General features: G+C 51.9%; 1 protein-coding gene across 1 annotated transcript; it reads right to left on the bottom strand.

Moving 5' to 3' along the window:
- On the bottom strand, positions 1-26,004 carry LOC104026918 (proteasome 26S subunit ubiquitin receptor, non-ATPase 4). The gene is made up of 24 exons (XM_075724590.1): positions 25,975-26,004; positions 25,156-25,245; positions 22,494-22,624; positions 21,965-22,082; positions 21,566-21,718; positions 20,098-20,397; positions 19,314-19,519; positions 18,547-18,630; positions 17,806-17,854; positions 17,304-17,388; positions 16,851-16,988; positions 15,989-16,118; positions 12,202-12,380; positions 11,894-11,943; positions 8,017-8,102; positions 4,365-4,505; positions 3,564-3,678; positions 2,850-2,936; positions 1,995-2,063; positions 1,421-1,636; positions 1,216-1,324; positions 632-763; positions 320-387; positions 1-208 (listed from the first exon to the last, which is right to left on the bottom strand). The coding sequence occupies exons 2-24, from the start codon at positions 25,243-25,245 to the stop codon at positions 41-43; spliced, it is 2,904 nt and encodes a 967-aa protein (XP_075580705.1). The 5' UTR covers positions 25,975-26,004; the 3' UTR covers positions 1-40.
- Between the last annotated feature and the right edge of the window lie 982 nt (positions 26,005-26,986).

The raw sequence follows: 26,986 nt of genomic DNA, 5'->3' as shown, positions 1-26,986 counted from the left end.
ACTCCCAGGGCCAGCGGCAGCAAGCCCCGGCCCAGCACCCTCATTTCTTCTCCTCTTCCTTTTTGTCCTTGCTCTCCTTGGAGGCCTGAGAGGCCAGGGAGCCCATGGCGTTGCGGATGGCCTCGTTGTTGGGGTCCACGCCTGGCAGGTTCTCCAGCACGCTCTGCAGGAACTCGGGGTCCTGCATCACGTCGTAGTCATCTTCCTCCTGGGGGCAGGAGGAGAGGAGTTGGGGACAGGCTGGGTGCCCCATTTTCCTCCCACATGGAGAGGGGACAGGGATGAGACGGGATCCCTTCCCAGGAGGACAAAACCTCACCTTAGCAGGTTCCGAGGTATCCATGGCTGTGCTGCTATCCACTTCTGCTGCCTCTGCTGGGGCAAACTCTGTCAGAGGAGAGGGACAGCTGAAGACAGAGGATTTACACACCCATGGCCCCCCACAGCTCATGGAAGCGACCCCTGCACCCACCCCCAAGTGTTCGGGGAGATCTGGACCCTGCCCAGGTGACAAACCCCCACTGTGGGACACATCGGTTCATAGGGGCTGGTGTTCCAGTCCCAGAGACAGAGGAGCTGCCCCTTGGCTTTCCCTTTGGGAATGGGCTGAGAGCCGGTCCCAGGCACTCACCCGCTCCCTGCAGTGACATCTGCATGGCGTAGGCGATCTGCTCCTCCTCCGTCATGCTGCTGAGGTCGGGCAGCCCAGCCCGGCCAAACTCCTGCTGAGTTATCGTCATCTTCAGCAGGGCATCGTCTGAATCTGTGCAGACAAAACCCACCCTCAGAAACCAGCAAGGGTGCTGCCCCAGCAGGGCCAGTGCCTCACACGATCCCCATCCCCTCTCACACACACGGCCTTGCTGGGGAAGGGGACCGGAGTCAAGCCGCTCCCCGCGGCATTCAGGACACAAGCTGGTCCACCTCCATTTGGGAGTTTCAGTGGAAGCAGAGGTAGCTCCCCAGCACACTGCAGTCAAACTGCCTCCCTCCAACATTCCAGGGCAGAAACTGCCTCTCGCCTTGCACCCCAGCAGCTCTGGGAACAGCCACGCTGCACAGAAAGGCCCCACCACGAACAGAGACGCTTCCCGCAGCGTCGGGCAGCCTCGCAGCAACGAGCGCTGCCAGGGAAGGCTGCACGCTGACCGGATACCCTCCCTGGGGAACGTCCTGCCCACCCCTGCCTGCTTTATTCCCTGCCCAGCTCCTTACCGTCCCCGCCAGTGGCCGCGATCCCAGCCTCGGCCGCAGAGGCGGCCGCAGCTCTCCTGGCTTCCTCCTCTTGCCGCTGCCTCTGTTCCTCCATGGAGACGCGCAGAGCCTGCGGAGATGGGGACAGGCAGGGAGCTGAGTGGGGCAGAGCTTGGATGGACTGAGCTCAGTGCCTGCAGCTGCCTTCCACCTCCCCATCACTCACCAGAGCCAGCTCCGGGTCCGCGCTGGGGTCCACACCGAACTCGAAGTCACTGGCGCCGAGGCCCAGCATGGCACCTCCCTCCCCGGCCAGGATGGGGGAGCTGATGAGGGCATCGGCCAGGCTTGGCCCCGGCGGCACCGTCACCAGGTGGGAGCCAGTGCCATCCTTGCCATTTAAGGTGTTAATGAAGGCAGTCAGCTTGTCCGTGTTGGCTTCCTAGGGCCAAAGAGAAAGGCTGGGACTAGAACTTTGCCTGGCTCCTTCCTCAGCTCTGCGAGAGGGACGGCTGGCTGCTCCGCACACCCGGCGTCTCTTGCGGTATGTGGGAGCCAAGAGCTCCACTATTTCCATCAGAATGGAAAGCATTTAACGATGCCTGCAGTGAAATGGGAGAGGTGTCTTCCCAGAGGGAAACATTACTCTCCACACGAGCATTTTTGCTGAGGCAGCTGCTGAAGAGACGGAGGCTCAGAGAACTGTTCGTATCCTCACATGCCTCAGTAAGGGCTCTGGGCTGGAAAGGATACAGAATCCTGCCTTGGATCTTATGCCAGAAACATGGCAGAAGTCTCACCTCTTCTCCAAAATTGATGATGTCAACGTTGACTTTCTCTTTCTTAAGACGCTTTGCCAGTTTCACCAGCTGCAATAAGGAGGCACCGCGGCATTAGCATGGATTTCAGCTCTTACCCAGGCTCAGCTCATCAGAAACCAGATATCTATAGCGCTTAGGATTCAGTCCCGGATGCACAAAGCCCAAAACCAGCTTCCCAGTTTCAAGCCCTCCCAGCAGGAAAACGGTTGAGGTATTTCACCTCTCTAGGTGGGACAGGCACTACTGCACAGTGCCCGAGGCACTGTCAGGTGGCACAAGCAAGGGAGCTGTTTCTGCCAAAGCAAGTAACCGTCCCCATCGATGGGGACAGCAAGAGCGTGGGACAGACAGCATCTCCTCACATTTCTGACCTGTTCTTCAAAGAGACCCAGAACATCTGGATTAACTTCACTTCTGTTAAGTGCCAACAGATCAGCATCTTCCAAAGGCTGAGAGCATTATTTCTGCTCAGGGACACAGATTTCCTCCTGCAGCTCCTCAGGCAAAAAGCCCAAAGCGGTCTGGGTGACAGCCACAAGCCAGGAGGTGCGGGACATGGCGCAAGCTCCCTCAGGAGCCTCCTGAACAAAACAGTGGGAGATCTGGATCTCTGTCCTTGGCTCAGGCCTGGCTGTGCCCAGGGATCCGGCCTTCCCTCTCCCTCCCTATCCTCCTAGCTGAGAACCGCCCTGCTCAAGCGGCTCAGCCTGCTCGCTGGGGTATAAAGCCTTACTGTCAATACAGAGCAGGGAACAAACGATAAACCAGATTTACGGTTCAAAGTAGAGCACGGTGCTGACCCACCATTTTTTCCTTTGACTGGCCTTTACTCACATCTTTCTCGTTATCTTCTACAGGGCTCCCAACGAAGGCAATGATTCGCATCTTGTGGTTCTTGCCTTGGCGATGTTTTAAAGCCAGCTGCAAGACAGAAGTCACATTGTACTTAAGGAGTGATTCTCAGGAAGAAGCGGTGGCCAGCAGTCACCCCTGACACTTTTCCTGTTACACAGGAAGATTTAGGCTAAATACCAGGAGAGACTTCTCAGTAGCAAGTTTCACCAAACTGCCTACAAGGAGGCATGTCTCAAGGGCCTCCCGTTTGCTGGTAGTTATGACTCAGCTGGGAGCAGTTTGTTGGCACAGAGACAGTCTGGGACAGAGCAAGAAAACAGGACAGAAGGGTGGCCACATCCTGGGGGACACTCCTCGGCTGGGGGCTGCTCTCCTCAGGGTGGGAAGGGCTGTGCAGCTCAGCTGGACTTCTGCAAAGCAGCTTCCAGGTTCCTCCGAAGCAAACGAGGACCCGTCTATTAAACTTCTGAGCCTTTATAAAGGAGGTTTCAGCTGCATTTTGCAGATAGGGAGACTGAGGCAAAACTACAATTATTTGCTTGGCATTGGCTCAGCCATAGAGGCAGGAAGAGAACAAGATTTCCCACATCCGAGCCACGAACAGGACAGGTAATTCACCAGGATACACTAAGGCAAAAGGAATTACAGAGAAAGGCACAGGCTCGCTCGTGAGGAACCAACAAGACCACTTACGTGAGCAACTCTGATCCCTGTGCAAAAGGTAATTTTCCCTTTGGGTTGCACTGTGTGTAGCTTTGAAAGGATCCGGCCTGTGTCTGGAGTGAGCGTGGTCAACACTTCACAGTTACTGCAACACAAACACACTTACGGTGGAGACCTCTTCTTTGAGAATTTCTTTGTGAAACCCTTCATTGGCTACAGGGGTAAGAAAAGCCCTCCTTGCACTAAGCCTGCAGCTGGTGTCTGCTCCAAGAGGCTGCCAGCACTTGGCTCTGCTGGGTCAGTGCGTACAGGGAGCAAGACTTTTCGCCTGGTTTCCTAAAAAAACCCTAAGTAATCTGTCTGCATGAAGGCTTCTGTGTGTCTGTCCCCTGCCCCAGCAACCTGGAGCCCACTGGCCAATTTTAATCGACTCTGGCTCAGAGGGAGCTCACAGAGGCACTGAAGTCCTCCAGACTTCAGGAAAATGGAGGAACCACTCTCTCGGGGCCACCCGTGACAGTTCAGCCCTTATTTGCCACCCTTTGGGACACAAGGGCACAAAAGGATGGGTCTGGCAGGGAGCTCCTGAGAGAGAAGCCTCCATAACGTATCCTGCCAGTGCAGGAGCGAGCCCAACAAGCTAGAGACCAGTCAGGAATCAGGTTTTCCTGTACCAGTCCTCCCGGAAAAACTGGTTTGCTACCCCCTTTTGCAACCTTCCCCTGTTCCTTGTCCCCTGCGCTCTCTCATGGGTCCCCCCAGCCGCTCCTCAGCATCACCGCCTGCTTGCCAGGGGCAGTGGTCCCAAGGCCAGTTCTCCCCCAGGCGTACTTGGCTAAGGTGATGAGCCCCACGTTGTTCTCAGGGTTACTGCGGGTTTTCGAGTGGCACACAATGTTGACAGCATCTTGCTGGGCTTGCAGGCGAGTGGGTAAGAAGTCTCCATTTCTCATGTACTCGCTGTTGTCAACGCTGAAACACAGAGAGGAGGGTGTCAGCTTGTGAAACAGTTGAGGTTTATCCCAAAAACGTGCTTTTCAGGACAGCACACCTAAGGTCACACAGCTGGGGACACGCAGCAGGACATGGATGTTTCCCAGGCCATAGAGACAAGACGTCTCTGCGTCTCCCTGAGTTTTCAGATCAGAACCGACCTTTAGGTCACAGGACAAACACCGGGACCACCCCCGCAGCCAGCCTAGAGCAGGAAGCTCCCGCTCCTCGCTGAAGAGCGCGAGAGGCAACTGTGGCCAGACACAACCTCAGACTCACATCTCCTTGATACCTTCTTCTGTCTCCACCACAAAGAAAAAGCCAAGAGACATCACTCCATGGTAAAGTACAAAGCTCTGCGCTCATCACCACCGTGGGGCTTTCATCAGGACAAAAAGCAGCTTTCCCAGGACAGGGACAGCGGGTACTTTCCAAACACAGCTCTGCTCCACCGGCGCAGCGCCCTCCTCAAAGCGACTCGGTGACGAGCTGAACCCCGAGGCCCGTAGCCCAGCTTTACCATCCTACACCCGCCGTGGGTGTCAGGGCCACCACAAACCCCAGAGCAGGTGGGCAACAGTGCCCCACAGCATCTAATGGCAGCAGCCACATCGCAAGGTCGCTGTAATTAAATCCCTACCCTCCACTCCATCGGCTATTAAATATAGCACAGAGCAGGCAGAAAAAGCCCTTCTCTTAGGCCGGCCTTCAGGAAAGTAACCCTGGGAAGGAGGACTAGTTAAATAATGTTTCTTGAATGTTTCTAGGGATGGGGCCTCCACCACCTCTCTGGGAAACCTGTGCCAGTGCTTCACCACCCTCACTGTAAAAAATTTCTTCCTTACATCTAGTCTAAATCTATTCTTCTTTAGTTTAAATGCATTACTCCTTGTCCTGTCCCAACAGGCCTTGCTAAAAACCTTGCCCCCACCCTTCCCCTAGGCCCCTCTCAGCACTGCCAGGCCGCACTCAGGCCTCCCCGCAGCCCCCTCCTCTCCAGGCTGAGCACCCCCAGCTCCCCCAGCCTGGCCCCGCAGCAGAGGGGCTCCGGCCCTCGGATCATTTCTGTGGCCTCCTCTGGCCCCGCTCCAGCAGCTCCGTGTCCCTGTGCTGAGGGCCCCGAGCTGGGCGCAGGGCTCCAGGGAGGGTCTCAGCAGAGCGGAGCAGAGGGGCAGAATCCCCTCCCTCGCCCCGCTGCCCACGCTACTGGGGATGCAGCCCAGGACACGCTTGGCTTTCTGGGCTGCCAGCGCACATTGCCGGCTCATGCCCAGCTTTTCATCCCCCAGCACCCCCAAGTCCGTCTCCGCAGGGCTGCTCTCCATCCCCTCACCCCCAGCCTGCATTGATAGCGGGGGTTGCCCCATCCCAGGGGCAGGACCTTGCACTTGGCCTTGTTGAACCTCACGAGGTTCACACCGGCCCCCTCCCCAGCTTGTTCAGGTCCCTTTGGGTGACATCTCGTCCTTCTGGCGTGTCAGCCGCACCCCTCAGCTTGGTGTGGTCTGCGAACTTGCTGAGGGTGCGCTCAATCCCACTATGTCATCAATGAAGATGTTAAACAGCACCGGTCCCAGTACGGACCCCTGAGGGACTCCACTTGTCACCGGTCTCCATGTGGACATCGAGCCGTCGACCACGACCCTCTGGATGCGATCATCCAGCCAATTCCTTATCCGCCGAACGGTCCACCCATCAAATCCATATCTCCCCAATTTAGAGAGAAGGATGTTGTGGGGGACTGTGTTGAAGGCCTTACAGAAGTCCAAATAGATGACATCCGTTGCTTTTCCCTTGTCCACTGATGCAGTCACTCCTCTATAGAAAGCCACTGGGTTGGTCAGGCAGGACTTGCCCTTGGTGAAGCCATGCTGGCTGTCTCGAATCACCTCCCTGTCCTCCATGTGCTTGAGCATAGCTTCTAGGAGGATCTGCTCCATGATCTTCCCAGGCACAATAAGAGCTTGAGAGTTTATTTCAGCCCCAAATTAAGACTTCCCTGAGGAGTACTCCCAGAATTTCTTAGTTTTAACACCAGGGGAAAGGTTTCTTCTGAAAAAAAAAAAACCCACCTGTGACTCTTTCCCTGACTGTGCTTGGGCTCGTGCTGGGCCACCTCTCCTCTGGCCTGCACCAAATACCCTGTCGCAAGCTGGGGAGTAAGGAGGCGGCAGTGGCCGAACTTCACCTCAGGCACAAAGACACGAAGTGGCCTGGCCAAGGCCTTCCAACTGCATCTTACTATTCACGGAGCAATAGGGAATTCCTCCCGCTCTCCAGGGCAACTCAAGGGGCAGCAACATGTTCTAATGCCCTTAACCATGAGTAAGCAAAAAGTTACCCAGAGAAAACATCAAGGACTTTGATGTACAGTCAGCAAGTCAGGCTACAGTAATATCTTTATCCAAACAGCTGCTGGACCGTGTAGAGAGCCAAGGAAACAACAGAATCTGGACAGATTTCACTGGTTTTCTCTATCATGGCTGCCTTAAACACCAAAACCAAAAAATAACGGGACTGTAGCTGCTGTGATAATAATGACACAACAAAGTTCACCTCTGCTTCCAGTCCTGGCTGTGTTTGGCACCTAGGGACAAAACCCTCTTACCTCAACCCCGATGCTGAGCAACAATAAGAGAGACGACAGCTGCTTCGCGCAGCACCGCCCGAGCACCAACCCACCATGCCCAGACCCAGAGGTGCCAGGTAAGGCCCCGAGCCCAAGCGGCCGGCCCTCCTCGGGCCGCAGGTACACCCGCCCAGCGCTCTGGCAGGGCTGGGGCTGCACTGTTCGGCTCCGTGCCCAGCTCTCCTCTGCTGGGATGCGACCCCAATTTGTTGTTGCAGCATCGCCTGGCACCGTGTCACACCAGAGCCCCATCGCAGCCTTCTGCCCCGTCCCCTTCATGGGGGTCTCCTCTGCCCACCAAGCACCCCTCTCTGCTCTGCAGCTCCTCAGCCTCCCCCTGCCCGTCAGCGCCTGCAAGAGCCCCTTCACCCTGCTCTTGCCCCTTACCCCCCTCCGCTCAGCCAGGAGCCTTCCCCACCAACAGACCCCTCCTCACCCCAGCCCCTCCCCACCCCACTTTCCGTGACAGCCCCCAGCCTCACCCGCTCCTGGCTTCACCCAGCCTCTCCCCCGACCACCCAAAACCTTCACCGCCACCCTGACCCCACCCCAACTTAAACCGTCCGCTCCCCCCCCATCTTCCTCCCCAAACGCCTGCCCCCCCCCCCAATTCTCTCCCCAGCCCCCCCACCTTTGCCTCCCCACACAGCTCGTCCTCCACCAACCCCCCCCCGGCCCGGGCCCGGCCCTGGCCCTGCCTCCCCCCGGCCCGGGCCCGGCCCGGCCCTGCCGCCGCCCGGGATGACTCAGGGAAACCCGCGGCGGCCCGGGCCGGTGCCAGGGGCTCGGCGGGGGCTGCGGCGCGGAGGGAGAGGGGCGCGGGGAGAGGAGCCCCCGCTGCGGCCCGGCCCGCCCGCTCACCACACCATGGTGCTCTCCAGAACCATCTTGCCTCCCTCCCTCAGACCGGCCCGGACCTGGCCAAACAAGACGCTCGCCGATTGGCTCTACGCTACCGGCCAATCGCCGCTTCCTGTCTTGAGAGGTGAGCAGCGGCGGGCGCGGGGCACGCTGGGAGCTGTAGTCCCGGGAAGGCGGCGATGGCGGCGGCGCGGCCCGCAGGCAGACACACACCCCCACAGACACACACACCCCCACAGACACACACACCCCCACAGACACACACACCCCCACAGACACACACACCCCCACCCCCCCCCAGAGACACACACCCACACACCCCCCAGACACCCTCCCCAGACACACACACACACCCCCCGACACACACACCCCCTCCAGTCACACACACCCCCAGACACACACACACCCCCCAGACACCCACCCTCCCCAGACACACACACACACCCCCCAGACACCCACCCTCCCCCGACACACACACACCCCCCCCCCCGACACACACCCCCTCCCCAGACACACCCCCCCCAGACACACACACACACACCCCCCCACACCCAGACACACACCCCCCCCAGACACACACACACCCCCCCACACCCAGACACACACCCCCCCCAGACACACACACACCCCCCCACACCCAGACACACACCCCCCAGACACACACACCCCCCCACACCCAGACACACACCCCCCCCAGACACACACACACCCCCCCACACCCAGACACACACCCCCCCCAGACACACACACACCCCCCCACACCCAGACACACCCCCCCCAGACACACACACCCCCCCACACCCAGACACACACCCCCCCCACAGACACACACCCCCCCCCCACACCCAGACACACACACACCCCCCCCCCCAGACACACACACCCCCCCACACCCAGACACACACCCCCCCACACCCAGACACACACCCCCCCACACCCAGACACACACCCCCCCACACACCCAGACACACACACACCCCCCCCACACCCAGACACACACACACCCCCCCAGACACACCCAGACACACCCCCACACCCCCCACACCCACCCCCCATGGGCCATCCCCTCCCCCCGCCACCCCGTGACAGGGAAGGAAGGAGAAGCTCCCACCTGGCCCCTGACCCCCGTCCCCCCCGGACAGAGGAGGCGGGCGGGCGGTGGGTTCAGCAGCACACCGTGTATTGCGCGCCCAAGAGACAGCGTGGTTCCAGCAGCGGACGAGGCCGCAAGCGCTACACAGCCGGCAGGACGATGGTCACGCACGGCCCGAGCTGCCCCCCGGGCAGGGGCGCACAGGGACAGGCCCGTCCCTCCCCGGCGATCCCAGCGGCCATGATGTCGACGCCGAGCGGGACAGGAGAGGTCCGTCCGCGCTCCATCCCGTCAGCCGGCGTCGATCCGGAGGCGACGGCGGCGTCAGCTGCTCCCCGAGCACCCCCCGGGTGCGGCAGGAGAAGCGAAGTCCCCTCCCCGCGCTGGAGAAAAGCCGCGCAGGTGTTTTTCAAAAAGACACAAAAAGCCGTCGCCTGCCACTTCGAAACACGCACGCACAAAAACCGAAGCAGTTCTGAAAACCCATTACAAAGCAGAGGTCAATATATAAATGCCACCCCCCCACCTCCCTACTCACTGAATAACTATCCCCAGGAAAAGAAGGGAAAAAAAAAAAAACAACAAACCCCCAACACTTAAATACAACTTCATAAATACTAAATCGTGAAAAAAATTGAGACTTGGTTTTCTTCCCTCCTGGTTAAAAAACAAAACAAAACAAAAAAAAACCCCAAAACCAAAACCACACACAAATATGGGTTAGGAGGGAAGGTAAGAAACAAGTGTCTAATATAGACAGTTACTTCAGCTATAAAGTGTAACCTGCTGGATCGAGGCAGAGGTACAGGGGAGGGAGACGGGAAGATCCAGCAGAGACAGCACAGGCGTCCCCGAACCGATCGTCCTCCCGCTCACAGGTCTCATCGTGACGTTAAATTGGTGTTGAAAGGTTTGAGAGCCCTTGAGAACCAAACAGTTTGTGAACAGTTACTGTCCTCGCACTCCACCAACCCCTTGGGGATCCGGATACCCGGAGTAAGGCCATTCCGCTTGGTCTTTCAAAAAAAAAAAAAATAGAATTTAAAAAAAAAACATGCTTTTTCTTAAAAAAATATCAGCTTGTGTCACGTCCACTTTAAAAGCCTGAAGTGGAAGGTGGGAAGAGACTTGGCTCTGAAACGTCAACTAAAAAAATCCCTTTCTACACCACTACATTCTTTGTTTCCTTAGCAATCATTGCTAATTAGTGTAGAAACCCCTTGCACTACCGCAAGGGCAAACTTTAAATTACTTTTTTTTATATATATATAAAAAAGAACGGAGGATTCTAACCCACCAGGAACATGGGGAAAAGTCACTTCATTTCTTTAAAAAAAGCATTTAGTGAAAATAAAGATCAATCCAACATCTGCTCTGAGATCTCTAGAGAAGCATCTGCAGCTGGCGTGGGCCAGGCATCACCACGGGGAAACGGCAGCAGAACAATCCCTCCTTTCAGCTTATTATTTTCTTTAAAATTGGACTCAAAATGCCCCATACTTTTGTGGAGGCAGAAGTCCATCCCAACAACAGGCAGCCATTAAAGTAGGAATTTCAGTTTCAAGCCATCGGGAGCATCAGTGTCGACCACGGCTACGATACAGGCGAGATATCAAAAGGGAGATGAGCTATAAAAACAGGAAGGGTTTTGCACGTGGTGCCCGCAGCAGGACAGAGGGCAGGGGAAGGGAACAGAGCAGGCTGGGTTTGGTCCGTTTGCTTAAGAAATACTTTAAAAAAAAGCGTGCCCCTTACAAAGATCTCCCTTCACCTGCAACTCCCTGCTTGGCAGGGAAGGGACAAAAGGGCTTTGTTTAAAAACCGGGGGACAAAGCAATCCAAAACGTCTTAAAAGCTTCACACATTCAAAGTCCTCAGAGCAACACAGCGCAGCACCCAGCTCTCCTCATCGCTGTCTTGGGGTGATGCAGGATTGAAAACAGAGGAGGCTCCGGCAGCCAGGAGCAGCTGGCAGGGGAGAGGAGCTCATCCAGTCAGCGCAGCTTCTGCTCCCCCTTTCTGCCTCTCTCACATGAGATACTTTGTGGTGGAACACTGGAAAAAAAACCCTATTTATTAAAAAAAAGAATTACTATATTGCAGGACTAAAAAGAAGTTATATGACTGAATTCAGAGAAACATTTAAATTAAAAACTTGTTTAAAATACAAAATAAACCACATTGCTCTGTCGCAAACTGCCCCAAAGAGGCTCTAATGCCCATTTCCCCCCCAGTAACTCCAACAAGTCGCCCGTTCTTGCAAGGTTTGTGGTGTCAGCATCGTAAGCAGCTAACTCCCTGAAAGTCAGATCCCTTTTCCAGAGGGCTTCAACCCACGCAGACTGGGTCCTCCTCCTCCTCTTGACAGCCGGCTTTGCTCCTGCCAGGCTTCAAAGAAAGGAGGACAGCGGGGACACAGTGGTGGGCTCTGCTCTAAGGAGACTTCCAGGCGTCCGACGCTCAGCTGTGCTGGCTCGGTCTTTGTTAATACTACACCACTAAGTGTAGCCCAGCCTTCCAGCTTTTAGGTTTCTGTCCAGATAAGATTTCTTTAAAAAAAAAAAAATCAGCAACGGGGCTGAACATTTGTCAGACTCCACAGACCACACAGAGCACAGAACACTCTGCTTCCATCACGGCGGTCTCGGGTGTTGCTTCACTGTGAAGAGAAAAAGAGAGAGAGATGCTGAAGAGGAAGAGCAGCCTGGTCCTCCCCTAAACCTTCTCCACCCTGGGAGAGGCAGAGCAAAGAGGGCTGCTGAGTTCAGTTGTGGTGAGGCTTACCCCAACCACCATCTCACATTTAAACAGGAATGTCTGCGAGTATTTATCATCTGCCATGGGGACAGCAGGATGAGCCTGGTCAGCTTCACCCCTTTTTCTCTGCCATCGGACCCACTCTGGGTCCTCAGGAAAGAGGAACGCCTCCGTTTTGCCTCCTGCTTATCTAATTTGAGGCAACTGGGGCGGCAGATTATTGCTAAGAGCACGAACGGTGCCTAGCACAAGGCAAGGCTGAACCTTCGCATACCAGAGGGGGATGAAGAACATCTGCTCCTGCTCTGGTCGACTCGCACATCCCGCTCAGTGTCTGTGTTCCCGGCACAACCAGGGACCACGTAACCCCGGCAATTCTCCATCCACTTCCACAGCTGCTCTTTTCCTCCTAAATAGGGAAGTACTCACAAAGCTTATCTCTGTCTCTTGCAGGTCTTCGAGCTGCTCTCTCAGCTCTGCAGAGTGCTCGGGTATGGAAGGTCCTGGGGAGCCACTGGGGAAACAGAAGGGGGAGACCTGTAAAGCAGTTTTTAAAAGTGAGCCATCAGTAAGTCACATCTCCAGGGCTGCCCTGCTGCACCCAGCCAACGGAACGTCCCAGCATGGCACAAAGGCGTTTGTTAGGCAGGTTTAATACGGAGGCACAGGCAACACGATCCCTGCTGGGCCAGGCACCCAAAACACCACCTAGAAAATCATCCCCCCTAGTTGACACGACTTCAGACATTAGAAACGAGGATCTTTTGTCCAGCCAAGCAGCAGCACCTCTTTACAGAAGTCTTCAAGCACCTCATTGACACAGAAATGGTCCTGGGTGAAAACAATCCAGGGACAAAGGAACCACGAAGCTGAGCTCAGCAAGTCTCAGCCTTTCCAGAGGCACCCTTGTTTGAAAAAGCCCCTGGCAAACCTTTTACAAACCTTTTATGCTCTGAATGAGTGCTATAGCCTGACAGCTGGATATATAACATGGGCATGCTGAGCACCTGGTAAGACATCACCAAGGAGAAAAGGTGGGGCACGGAAGAAAACTTGCTTTACTCTAATACTCCCTGTTATTTTCCCACTTCTTTCACGATCCTACAGCTAAAAGGCTGCAACCTGCTGGCTGAGGAACTCCAACTCCCAGCTTGGGTCTTGCCATGCCTCCTACTGAGGACACGGTGATCATGGCTTCCCTCCTCGCCCCTTAAGCGAGAAGTCAAGTCTGCGAGTGTGTACTTCACCTAGGCCAAGCAGTCAGAGCTCTCCGGTGCGCTGGTGACTAGCAGAGGAGGTTTCAGGACTGCCTACGGATGGCGTGACCCACTTGGCCCTCCTGCAGCTAACACCCAGGGCTTGTCACAGCCCGATTGCAGTGGATGCCTTCATTAGTGGGTATTCAGTTGCCTGTTGCCCAAGTACAGGAAGCATCCAGCTGTTCAGTCATCAGGCTACACGTCACCCCACGCAAACACCCTTGCATCAACACCCGAATGGAGTCATGGGGACCCTCACTGAGAAGGCACAGCTCCCTCTCTGCCTGATCATGCCTCACCTATGCGCCCGGTTTCTCCGAGCTGCTCTGGCTTCCTCCTCTGCTGAGCTCTCTAACTGGTGACTCGCTGCTTCTGACCTACGCAGAAATTAAAGGTGAGGATGCTCAGTGTCGGTTACAGCACATATAGCCCTTGAGGTTTGTCTTAATTAGCACTAAGCAAGCACTGTCCTAACGCAGGGCTGCAGGATGAATCATAGAATCATTTAGGTTGGAAAAGACCCTTAAAATCAAGTCTAACCATTAACCTAACACTACCAAGTCCACCACTAAATTACAGTACTTAAGAGAAAAAGAAGTGCCCCTCTCAAATGGAGGGAATCACCCTCTGGAACCCCTTGCTGCAGGATGCCCGTCAGCAGCTTCCATTCCCAGTGGCACATGCCGATGTTTAGGTGTCCCCAATGCCAGCACGCTTCTGCCAGAGGTTAATGACAGAGCTGGGCTGAGGACCAGGGGAATCCCAGCCTCGCGAGGGCACCCACGCCTGCACGGTATCGCTTACGCCACCGCGGAGAGCACGTCTTCGACACACAGGTTGCACACCGCAAACAGAGGCACGTGGCAACATTTCTGAGGCAGGCGTGAGGCCGTGCTGCAAAAGAGAGACCGAGGTTGTCGTAGCACGGACAAGAGCACTGAGCTCATGTTCCTAAGGCAGATCTGGAGCAGGACAGATTCTGCCTTCCCCCTGTGCCCACCCCTAGAAGGGCAGAAGCTCTGGCTGGAGAGATGATGGGTGAGATCACTCCCCTTTGTACAGGACTACAGAGATTTAAGAGGTTACCTCCCCAAAGGGCGGTAAACACCCCGCTAGACTGGCCGATTCTGTAGAGAGGAAAAAAAAGCCGTTTTAAATCCATTCAACAAGTTATGTTGTTACAAATCAATAATCCACAAATCGCTTCCATCCTTTTCGGGGTTTGCAGAGCTTTAGGGATCTCCCAAGGTCACAAAAGTGGATTTAAGCCTCTGACAACAGGTCTGATGTAGGGAGCTCAGATCCCAAGGCCCCACACGGGAGAAAACGCTGGTCTGTTCTTCCTCCTAGATTTCATTACCACTGTCTGGCGCTGGCACATGGTTTTACGGGATGTTGGGAAAGGGTAGCCACATGCTCGAGTGCCCGCAGGGTACATTAAGTGGTGTGTTCTGCTCCAGAGGTACCTGGGGCAAACACAGATCAGGCTTTGCACCTGGGGAACCACCTGGGACTCAACCCAATTGAGCAGCAGGTTTGATCTTACCTACCAGAACGTGCTTTTTTACCAAGAAGGGTGGTCAGTGCCATGCGGGGTAAGGAGGACACCATCCTGAGAGGTTTTACCATTGAGCCTTACAGCAGACAGACACGTTAAGGACTGCCGAGCCTTGGCACAGGGACACGCTGTGTTACAGCGCTGCATTTTAGGAGCGAACTGACTGCACAGAACCTCTGTAACCGCTGGCCAAATCCCAGGGTAAATCTGAGCACAGCCTCTAGAGAGAAGGTTTCAGGCAAAGTCTGGTTCCTCCCCTCACCTAGACAGGAAGATGCCAGGAGCTGTTCTAGTCAAATCCTTTGCTGAGCTGTCAGCTTTATGCACTTGTACACCCACTGACCTACGTAGAGATTGAAGGAGAGAGACCCGCAGTTAAGTAAATAAAAAGAACACCTCAGGCATGCTGACGTACTGGAAAGGAGCAGCTCTGGTTTAGGATCCGTACCAAGAAGTTTCCATGTTTTACAGATGGAGCAAGAGGTGTTAATTGCAATTGCATCTTGTTCTCCTGCAGCTCAGGAGAGAGCAGACACTTCGATCAGTGCCACTGTGCAGGCAGTGGATCAGGAACGGGGAAGATTGTTTCCAATCACTTCCAGGAAGAGAAGTTAACACCTCAGAACAGCTTCTATGAAAGGGATTGTCCTCTGACCACAGCTCCTCCTCGTCCCTGCTAGTCTGACCACTTCAGCAAGAAATGAAACATTCAAAGGCAGCCACCAGCTCCCTCTGGGCTCTCCATGCATTTCAGCATCTGAGACATTCTGAACTGCACCTGCGCACATCCCTGCAGCCTCCTTTCCTGAGGAGTTGTAGGAGCTCGATGCTAACCCAATCAGTAAGTTGCAAGAGAGCCCAACCCTCTGAAAAGAGCAGCAGGAAGGTCATCTTCAGCATCACCCATCAACACATTAATGCTCTTCACGCACATTCTGGCAGCAACAATTTCACCAACTCACTTTAATTAGCATAATTACCTCAACTCCAGAACAAAGCCATTAAATACAGAACACACAAGGAACTAAAAGCCACTGGGACCTCCACACAGCCCAAGCAGAAGATGCAAGATCATGTCATCTGTAACGGAGCGCACACAGGAACGGTGATGCTCCCCCCGTGCACATGCTTGAACTGACAGCACTGAACTGGCTCAGCAACACATGGACCACTCAAACGGGTATTTCTGCAAGCATGCCAAAACCCAAAACTTCCCATAAAGCAGCACAGAGCCCTCCCACAGCTCACGAACCTGACTCACAGGAGCCACTGGCCTGCCGTGCGCCGAAACAGCATGAGCCTTACCTATTTGCGGGAGAGTTGAGGCCTCCGCTGCCCAAGGAAGAAGTGGACAGGGTTGTTGCGATGGAATCGCTGTTAGCTTCATCTACCGGCAGGGTCCTGGGCAGGAGATCTGGGCGACCAAGGTGGGAACCTGAGTTGAAGCACAGACTGTTCCACCACCAGCACAAGCAGGATCATGTGGCACGAGCTCCCATGCTAGCCAGGGGTCGGGATCTGTGCTGTATCCTACTCAAGACATCTAAAGACACCCGAGCACTGAAGAGCCAGCCCTGCGCGCAGCTCTCTGTTCCAAGTCCAAGTCCTCACGTGACTGCCTCAGCCCAGCTTCTCCCCGGACACAAACCCCACGGGCACAAGCTGTTGGGAAGAGACCAGGCACACGGGACTGCCATGCAGCCCCAGCCCACTTCCCAGGGGGAGCGTGGGCCATGCTGGATGCTTGGACGAGGCTGAAAGATCCCATGAAGACACATTAAGCCATTCCCCACCTCCACAACTTGGTCTTATTCTGCTTGTGAGTAAAGACTGGCTTTTACTGAAACATGAGGTTTATCATCCTGCCCTGCATTTGCTGCAACAGAATACTGGGAAACAGTCAAGCCTTTGAAGGGCTCGCTGCTCCTCCAGGCTTTCTCACAGTGTTGCCAAAGGCCACTTGGTGTGTATGAGTTTTTGGCCCTGTCTGGTTTCTTGCACCCGCAACCCCAGAAAACAGGCCCTCCCCTGGCAAGACCACGAAACAACATGGAAGTGTCTTGCACAGCTCAGGAGGCAACAAGCTTCAATTAGACAAATACAAGCTGAAAATACCTTCTCTAGGCTTTTTTTTTTTTTTTTTTTTTTTTTTAGCCCAGGCACCAACCTTGCTCTATATCCGCCTCTGTCGTTACTTGTGCTTTTGTCTCGCACGACATGTGCGACTGGGAAGGCACTCCTCCTTGACAGCTTCGCCGAGGAACTGTTGTGCCAGATCGGCTCTTCTTGGAAGGGGATGGCTTTACTTAAGGACAAAAAAAAAACCCAGAAAACATTTTTCTAACACGTTCAAGGAAGGAGTAAAAGACCCGATGCAGCAACTTTCCAGTGACAGAGTCTGGCGCAAGGGCCGTGCCCTGAAGGAACAAGCTGATGTACGAAACAGCTCCATATCTGTGAGGCAAGAACAATCTAGGAGGAAGGAAGGGGTGACACAGCACAACAGACTTCCTAAAGCTCTTGCACACTGCCCTCCACCTTCCCAAACCACAGCTTCTGAGCAGGGAGAAGCCAGAAAACATGGCAACTGCCAAGGGTACAGCTGCGCGGAGGTACTTACGTGGTATTTTCTTGAACGCTGTGTTGCACATGAACCGTTGGAACCTTTCGGCGTAGAAGCTGGGTCTGTGCACAGATACAGTGTCCTAGAAGTCCAAGGGACAAACATTAACGTGTGAATCTGAATTAATAAGTGACCAAAGTTAACCTGATCTTCCCTTAGGCTGTCAGCCTTGAAACACACGCTATGTTGGACTAGGAACAGTCAGGGATTCTCACAGTCGCTCTCACTAGCAGTTGTGAGAAGCAGATTAGCTACAAACAGTAGGCATTGTATATGAAGTAATCGATACTTGTTAATGAACAAGTAGGTGATCAGCATTAACAAAACCAACATTTCTGAGAGTACGTAGAAAGTATTACTTTTATATATGAGGGTAAACACATACATGCCTTAGAAATCCAGGATCCTATGCCCAGAAGGAGCAAGGACAGCCAGCACAGGTCAAAAAGACACCAGTATTATTGCTAAACAAGTTAAAAAGTGCTATTTTTCCACTTACCCCATCATGTACAAGGGCCTTCCAAGAGTGCTCCAGCTTCTTGACAAATCTGACAAAGGAAAGAATTAAGAACATTTTTCACACCAAGTCCCCACTGTCTGTATCACATCATTCTCGCTCAGTACCAAGCCCAGCTTCTGACCACAGTGGCAAACAAACCCCAAACACAGACTACTTTGGCTTTAGATTCTCTTTATTGTCCCATTTTTCTAAGACTGTTCCACAGACACTGGGGCTGATTGCACAGTTCACTCTCCCAAAGGGAGAGTTTCACAGGTATAATTATCAAGGGCAGTTAACTTGCAATGCCATTTATCAGAGACTTTACGTATGTAACCCTCTGCATATTGCATTTTAATATAAACAGAAGAAAAGTCAAGCCTTGCAGCTATTTTTCATTTTACAGAGAGAAGTGGTTATGGCCATTTTAAGCCACCACTTGTTTTTTCCTCGCCACTTCCTGCACCGTGCCTGTCTGTGTACAACCACCATAGCACACAAACAACTTCATAAGAGTAAATCTATTCTGGGAACATGAAGTAAATACAGTAAGCAAGACCCAGAAATTGATCCCAAAATGCTTGACTTCAAGAAAATAGGAAATGGTAAAAAAAAAAGTTTATTTGTGTCTTAACTATTTCTTGAAAGCCTATCTTGACAACCAAGCAGAGGCTTTCCAGCAAGGCTGGGAAGTGGTCTTCAGCTTTAGGCAATACAAAGCTGTTATTAAATGTTTCTTACCTGTAGGACTGCAACACATCAATGATGCCAATGTACAGCAGCAGCCTCTCCCCCTTCGCGTTGCGGGCTGGAATGCCTCCCATCCTAGAAAAGGACAGGGCACAAACATGAAACAGGGTGTTCTCACACCCCACTGCCTCTCTCACGCAGCCTAGCGTGGGCTGAATATTATGCGAACTATTTAACAAGCATCAACATGCGGGAGGCACCTACTGTTCAGCTAACAAACCGGGGAAGACATCACAGCAAAATGCAAATGCATTTTGCAAACGGAAAACACAGAGCAAAATTTCAGTAAGGTAGCTAAACCTCCCAGGAACTGCCCCCCCCTTTCCTCTCTGTAACAATTTAATTGAAGATAAGGATTAATCCCAACTCATCCATGAGAGGAGACCAAGCAACTGTAAAGACCATCTACTACCATCCATACTAAGATGGCAGCTGGACTTCATGGGCCATTAAGTCTGATCTAACAAAGCACTCTGCCTCTTCAAGATGGATGGAAATAACTTGTTAGAGCTGCCAATAACCAGTGGGCAGAGAACTCTCAAATGCCTCGTGGAAGTCAAGAAAATCTTCTTTGCATTAAGGAAGGGAAATCAAAGATAAAAGCACAAAATCTGACATGGAGACCTCTCTGGCCTGCATGACAGCAATCCTTAATAGCCCAGTCTGCATCTAAATTAAGTCTCCATTAGCCAGCTTGGGTTTTACCCCTGACTCCTCGCAGTATTTCACTGGGAACAGCAACACCAACACAGACTTACTGGTCATCTGTTTCTATGGTGCCACCTCGCCGAGCCTCTCCTTGGATGGACTCCATGGCTGTTGAGTAGAGGGCCTTCTGGGCAGCGGGTCGCCGCATATCGATCTGGGATGTCCCGTCCGCCATCACGTGCTCTCTCTGTGCCAGATCGATGTTATGGATTGCAACAAGCAAACTGTAATCCATGATTTTAAAGCTCTGCAGGACCTGGACAGAAAGTCAACAAAAGTTCACTCATTATTGCAAGCCCAGTGAAACTGTCAGAGCAGACGTTTTCAGAAGCGTACTCAGCATTTTTGCCTAGAGCCCTGAGCATATTGAGGGGATGGCTTTTAATCCACAGCTCATGCACAGTCAGCTCATCTCTAGTTGCCAAGGGGAGTTAGAGGAAAGCTATCAGTACTCCTCCTGTGCGGATGGGGACCCAAGCTAGGGAGAACACTGACTTTTGCACGGCCGCCCAAAGGTGGGTGACAACTCGGGACCAGACTCGGTTGAGCATCCCGCCCCTCTCCCCGGATCCTGCCCTGCTCCAGAGCTCAATCTGGGCAGAGGGTGCTTCCTCCACCTCCAGAGACAGTGCTGGGTTTAACTCAGGTTGGAAGTACTGAATGAAAGTGGGGTCCAGTTCCTGCTTCTTGTTGACACCATCAGCAAAAAATAGGTTCTCCAAGTCCACACCCCAGGGCAGAGGCTACAAGGGTGGCACCTCCCATCTCCTGTTCGTGCGAAAGGCTCAGAAAAAGGAAATAACTCTCCACGCCACCCTTCACCCTTCCACTTACCAAACAGTCTCTCTGTAACGTTTTGCACAGAGCATTATACATGTCAGAGTCTAAGAAGAGGCCATCAGGGATGTCCTGCATAAAATCCAAGTCCTTGTATGTTGGGAAGACCTTCTCCCGCTCCTTCTGGGATGCTCGGCGTTTGTAGGTGGAGCCCTTCAGGTCGTATTTCAGGTGCATTTTGACAGAGCGCGGCAGTAAGTTGTTCATCACAACAATGCGAATGTTTTTGCCTCCGGCCTGGACACAGTACAAGCCGTAAAACTTTGGCAGCAGCGTCCTTGGGTTCTGGTTCAAATTCTGAAATGCCAAAGACCAAGAAATACCTTCAAAGCCATTCTGGTTATTTGCACGCCAGTTAGAGGAGTTATTTGCTCCTTCCTGTGCTTCTATATCGAAATGGAGCTGGCAAGGATTCAAAGCCATTGCCAAAGAAGTGAAGAGACAAGGGCAGGTGAACACAGGGAACAGATGGGTGATGTCTACAGTTGTTAATAACCTCTCTGCCAAGCTGAATGGGTCAGATAAAGATTGCAGGAAGGAAGGACGGACTTTGCTGCTCATTCACACAGAAGCTAAGCTGGGGAGGCTTCAACGGAAGATCTTGTGCTTAGCCTTTTTAAATTTGACGCTTAGGTCAAGCCAAATACATCAGGATAGAGATGGATCTAACCTCTTGCAGCTGCAGAAGGCACTAGACAGAATTTTGAAGAAAAACAATGTGGTTCTGGGATATAATCACAGCAAAAATTTTTGCAGGTTCAGAAGCAGTTTAAGGAATTCAGCTAGGACTTTTGATGCTGTTGGGGTCACTACAGCACTTTTATATGGCAGGACTACCTAGTGGCTAAATTCCTTTCACAGAGGTGGTTTGTAAAGGCCAAGCTGGACATAAACACGAGCAAACAGATCACATGCACATCATGTTCAGGGTGGGATCTGACTTTGCTCCAGAACTAGTAAATCCTTTTTTTGCTATAGCCACTTTCATAAAATTAATACACCTTTACTTCCAAAGCTGCTGCTTCTATGTACAGAAACCTAAAATCAGAGTTCTTCAACAGGATACTTTATCTTTGCAGACAGAACCAAGTATAGTCCTGGGAAGGGAAACACGAGCACAGCTTTGGAAGACAAAGTATCACAGGCAAGACACCATGCAGCAGGGAAGCAACGAACAGTTCACAGCGGGTCACAAAGCAGCCTGCAAGCTTCCAAAAGGGTCCGAGTCACAAAGTGCAACCCAAGACCGCTGTGCGCACACCAGGCTTGTGATACCCAGGTAGCCTGTGTTAGCCCATAATTGTCTTTGTCACTGGACAGTTGAGAGAGAAGCTGCCGCCCAGCTGGGGCGGAGATGAAACTTCCACTCGCATCTACCAGGCAGTACATAGCAGTACCTGTCACACTTGTACATTTGGGGGACCCTTCCCTAGCTTGCAGGGAAAGCCTCGCCCAAGTGACTTACCATGTAGTAGCCAGGCAGCAGCTTCTGTAAGAACTCAGCCTCTTTGTGCTGAACCGTTTTGATGATAAATTCATCGTCACTGGATACATAGAAGAGGGATCCACTGGCCCCAGAGTTTGAAAGTTCAATGAGTGGCTCATTGCAGAGCGAGTACTGAGGAGGACAAGGTGAGAAACGCAGAGGTGAGACAGACATCAACAGGAAACTTCAGTGCAAAGGCTGTTCCTTTGAAACATTAACAGAGGCAAACCCCAGGGTCACATACAGCATCCACTGCTGTGCTTACAGAGCTTGCCACAGGGCCTCACAGTGCTCCATAGCTCTGAGAGGGGGAAGAGGACAAACGTCCGTCACACAGAGTATGCAACAGATGGGAACCTGGTCCAACCATCAACTCACCAGATAGTCATCTGGTCGGATCCCAAAGAGCTCCCGGAAATAGCGGAAGGCCACTGGAGCATAGGTTTTGAACCGAAAGTCATTGTAGTGATGAGCTGGGGTCAGGTTACTCCCTTCACTGATCAAGGAGAGAAGCACACACAAGTATCTGTATTTGAAACATTTCTTAAGAAACTGCCCTAAAAGCAAACACCCACTGGCTGGCTGCTTCTAACCCACTGGAGCACTAGAAAGCACCCACCCAAAAGGGACACATGTAGGCACACACAACAGCAAGCCTGCCTCTGCTCACACGACCAATGATGGACATATATAGGGACGAGCCAGGGCTCTTCAGAAACAGGCTGCAGGCAGGAGCCAGAGTTGGTCTGTAAGCAGCGCATTGAGTAGCTCTGCTCAGGAGACCTATGCTTGCTCCTGCACTCAGCTGTCCTGGTTTGCTGCGGCTTCCTCATGTGCAAGCAGCGTTAGGAACTAATGCTGCTACTCGCTGTCAAAGCGCCACACAGAGAAGAAAGCAAGCACTGACCTTGGGAAGAAAATACTTTCTACTACATAGAAATCTTGCATGAGAACATCTCTTTCGGGTTTGGTGCTCAAGCTTCCAACTGTGTGTGTAATGCCCAGCTGAATGGCACCTTTCAAGGCAGATGATGTCGTCTGGAGGGGCAGAGAAAGTTAGACAGACAATGTGGAGCAGCATACTGGAAATAGGAATGAAAGGAGTTAAAGAAAAGAGAGCCCTCTGACTGTTAGTCAGGGTACTTTACACCTACTGGTTCCAGCTTCCATCATTTCTTTCTCATTGACTAACATCGCTTCAGCAATGGGAACACCTGGGAACACCCTTACATCCCCAATAGCATCCTACTTGATGTTTGCACTCTGGGTGGTCGAGCAGTAAAGGACTTCAACTGGACTTGAACTGGAATCAACACCCAGCTGGTCCTTAAAAGGACTGAATTTCATTTCATCCTCCCACAGCACTCATCTCTACACCCTACAGTCAGAGGGGGAAGACATCCAGGGACAGATTATCTTTTTCCCCTAGGAATAAACACACTTCTTGACACCTCGGTCTGCCAGGTCTTGGAACCACAGGCTTTCAAGCTTGCCCTTCCCCAGCTTGGGCACACACTTGGGTCCTCTACAGGACAAGGCAAGCACGGCCAGCACACAGTGCGCACTTCTGTTTGGTGCTACTGCATTCCTCCATCTGCCTCTCTTGCCAGGTCGTGGCTCTTTAACCCTATGGAGTTCACTGTCGTTTTTAAATAAGGAGCAAAGCCATGAATCCCACTCCTGCATCCTGTGCACAAACTGTTCGAGAACAATGCAGGACTGTGTTCTTGTAACAGCTACTCACACCAAGAGCCCTCTTCTGTCTACGAAGCACATGATCTCATCTCAGACCACTGAGACGTGCTTCAGTCTAGCTCGTGCTACGGGCTGTCTTTCCCACAACAGCCCAGAACAGATCTGCTCAACACCCTGACATTATAGGGACTGTCAGTTCCTGGAGCATGGAGATATGAACTCTGCTGTAAAGCCTGCTGGAAATGTTGAGGCTGCAGAGCAGGTGCAGGTTGGATTTGTGCACTGCAGCTCATGGACATTTCACTTGGCTTAGACATAAAGCAACTGGACCCAGAACAATTTCCAGGGCTCACAATCCAACTAGTTTGTGTTTGTTTTCTTAAGCTTAAACAAAGCCCAGCCCCCTGCCACATACAAGAACTCACTGTAGATCAAAGCATTTGGCAACCAAGGACACTACAGTATCTGGGGGGACAAACATTTCAAGCTTTTTCCCCAGACACACATCCTCCATGCAGCCTTGTAAAATGACCAGGAACATTTCTCCCATTTAACTGTTTTTCTGTTATCATAGCTGCAAGAGACCTGCTCATGGGTCCCTGGAGAGCAACAAAATCTGGCAGTAACTCCAGCCTGTCAACAACGTCCTTTTCTACTTCAGCTACCTGTTTGTATCTGATATTTACTTCAGTATTAGGTGGGGAAGGAGGAAGAACTTGATTCTGCTTTCCTTCCTTACCCTTTAAAGGCTAAAGTTGGTTGAAAATAGATCTCTGCTCAAGTCACCTAGCCCTGCTTAAACTCCCAGGAGAGTCTCACTGTTGAGAAGCAGAACTTACCAACACGGCACAGCAATGCTGCCTTGTTTGTGAACACAGAGCCACAGGGCCAGGTTGCCAAGGAACAAGTATTTTTCTCTTCCATTAGCCAGCATGATCAGCTGAGCAGCTGACTGCCTGTTTACAATCGCTTTTATAGGGCAAAGAATTTTAAAAAACAACTTACCACCCCTGGAAAAGGAGGGGGGTGGGAAACAGACAGACTGTCCATTAGTCTCATTCCCAGATAAATACCATGCAGTGTCCCACCAGGTTTCTGGGACCCTTGCAAGAAACATTTCAGGCACTTTCCATCGACTTCTACTTTTCTCTCCTATTACCGCTGTCTAACCTTCTATCTCTGAATTTGCTGGGAAACTGAAAGCCAGATCCCAATCTTGAAGACACAAGCAATTTCAAAAAGGGTACTATAACAAAAGCTGGCTTCTGTAGAAATACCATTTGAATTCCCCCCTTCCTCTCCGATTCCCGAAGGACAGATGGAGGTACATCTGAATTAGAGATTTCAGACCAGAAGCTTTGCTTACAAAAAGCAGTGAAATGCCCATATAAAGCCATTACCCATTTAATCTATATCCTAGAAGTCAACCTCACTTCAGAGAAAGTCAGGCCATTCTGATGAAGTCCAACAAACTGGAAGCAGCAGCAGCCACAAAATACCCACATTTACAAGCTTTTTAAAAATACCCAAACAATCTCCCCTTTGTAAAGCACATTCCAGTAATGCCACAAGATCTACAGAAACTATTGTGCCCAAAGAGCACAGAAAGCACCCAATGAGCCAGAAGAGGCCTAGGAAGTGTTGCTAACGGGCAAAGTTTAAAAGTAATCCCCTCTTTAGAGGGCTACAGAAGAGAAGCTAAGAAGCATATATTCAGTCCTTTGGTTCCCTTCCGATCTTCTTCGGCAACTGTCACAGACATTACCCACTGTCTAACACTGAATCTCGTGAGACACGCCGCTGCTCTGGGCAGCGCTTGCATCGCAAAGAGGAGAATGACAACAGTCAAATGAGTTGTGCAAGAGGCAACTTACCTTTTTATAGGTAGTCTCGCCTGTGGAGTCCACTCCTCTGTGCCCTTTCTTTATCGTCTGTGAGCCTGGCTGTCCAGAAGAACCTGGCATCTAGGATTGGAGTAAAAGATGATAAGAACCAAGGATGTAAACCCCGATGTCTTAGAGGCCAGTGGCTGCCCAGAACCATGTGGCATACTTTTGCTGTTCTCAAAGATGGAGCCTGTGAAGTACAGGCTGGCCTCTGGGACAGCAACGGCATTGAAATGCCTTCAAAGAACCCATTGACTCTTGTGGGACTGAGGCCGGACATCTAACGAGAGAGAAACGCTTTCATGCAAGACCACCTGGAAGGGTTTGCTTTTTTCTAATCACCCTCATCACAAACAGATCAGCTCTAAGCAAGTCTGGACCAACCACAGCTGGTCACCGTGCTTTCTGCCAGGAAGGCCAAGTCTTTGAGGAAACATTTTAGGAAGGTGGCAAATTCTACTCTGACTCATGCTGTAAGAGCTTGCGTGACTCATCATCTTCTAACACACACAGCTGTTTAAATGCTGTGTCTAAGTCAAAACAAGCTGAACATCTTGCTCGCAGAAGATCTACATGGTGTTTTGGTGGCATGAGAATTGTTCCGTTTCAGGACAAACCAGGTTTTTAAGCAGAGATTCTCTTTCTCAGGAGAGATGCTGATTTCCCAAATGAGTATCTGCAACTTACTGTACTTACCACTGCCTGGTTTACCCCTAACTTGTCTGCTATTTTTCCAATCTCATTCAAGTCTGAAATTTGGCATTCTCTCAGCCAGGGAACAAACCAGCTTGTCGGTCAGAAACTTACCTCAGGGGTGAGTGATTTTTTGAAAGTAGATGATCCTGTCAAAAGAAAAAAGCCACACTCAGAAAGAGTTAATTATTATTATGCATCACAAAAACGCCTGATGCACCGCCTTGATTCAAACATTTTAAGGCATCTGAAAAAAGCACTGACTCATGGCTGATTTCTTCCCAGCTTCTCCTCTTACAGCAGAGAGAATTTTTGTCAAGCCACAAGGAAATGCTATTCTGCTTACCACTCACCAGCCAAACGCAGTTTTGTGCCGATGCTATAGGCTAGGGTCTGCTCTGCCCGGCTCAGCTGGCTTGCAGCTCTCCGCTGGCTGCACACCAACACGCAGGACCACCTTCAGAGGTGGTATCAGCAACCTCCCTGCCTTCGATGGAGCTACACGGCTTTGCAGGATTATTGCCATCTATTAATTAGAACTGGGAGGGCCAAGTGCTCTGCAGTGTTTCAGTAGATGCGCTGACTGCACTTCATCTTAAAATTATTTCCAGGACCTTTTATTAAAAGGCCCAGAACATCAACCCTTCCACTTGAAGCAAAGCCCAGGAATTTTCTTACTACCATGGTGCTAAATATCTGCGAGGTTATGTACTAACTTTTATCTTTCAGGCCTGGATTCCCTTCTTGGGTATTTTTGGATGCAGTAAGGAAAAAGAAAAAAAAAAAAAGGGCAATTAGATGACACTACCCCTTTGCGATGTCTGTCTACACCACAAAGCCACCAGCCAGGTTGAGACCAACACCAGTGAGGCCAAGAGCTCCCAGGACAGGGACACTGCCTCCGCCAGGCAGATGCATAAAACAGTGATGTGCTTTCTCCAGCCCAGAAAACCAGACAAGCTCTTTCATTTTGTTTTGCTTTCTACTTCAGACACAGCAACAGATTATTTTACGTGGGAGCCATGACCACAGCCTTATAAAACCGCCCCCACCCAAAAGCAACGCCCCCATCGCACCACAGAGTAAGCGCGGGGTTGCTTCCCCTGACATCCAGTAATTGTTTTAC

This window comes from Pelecanus crispus, chromosome 22, assembly GCF_030463565.1.
Source record: "Pelecanus crispus isolate bPelCri1 chromosome 22, bPelCri1.pri, whole genome shotgun sequence".
Taxonomy (NCBI): domain Eukaryota; kingdom Metazoa; phylum Chordata; class Aves; order Pelecaniformes; family Pelecanidae; genus Pelecanus; species Pelecanus crispus.
This window is presented reverse-complemented; position numbering and strand designations above follow the sequence as displayed.

Coding starts and splice junctions, on each gene's coding strand:
- LOC104026918 (XM_075724590.1), bottom strand. CDS start 25,245: ATGCCAGGTTCTTCTGGACAGCCAGGCTCACAGACGATAAAGAAAGGG. Junction 11,944..12,201: donor CTGGTTGTGCCGGGAACACA/GACACTGAGCGG, acceptor TCCCCATGGCAG/ATGATAAATACTCGCAGACA. Junction 3,679..4,364: donor GGGCTCATCACCTTAGCCAA/GTACGCCTGGGG, acceptor TTTGTGTTGCAG/TAACTGTGAAGTGTTGACCA.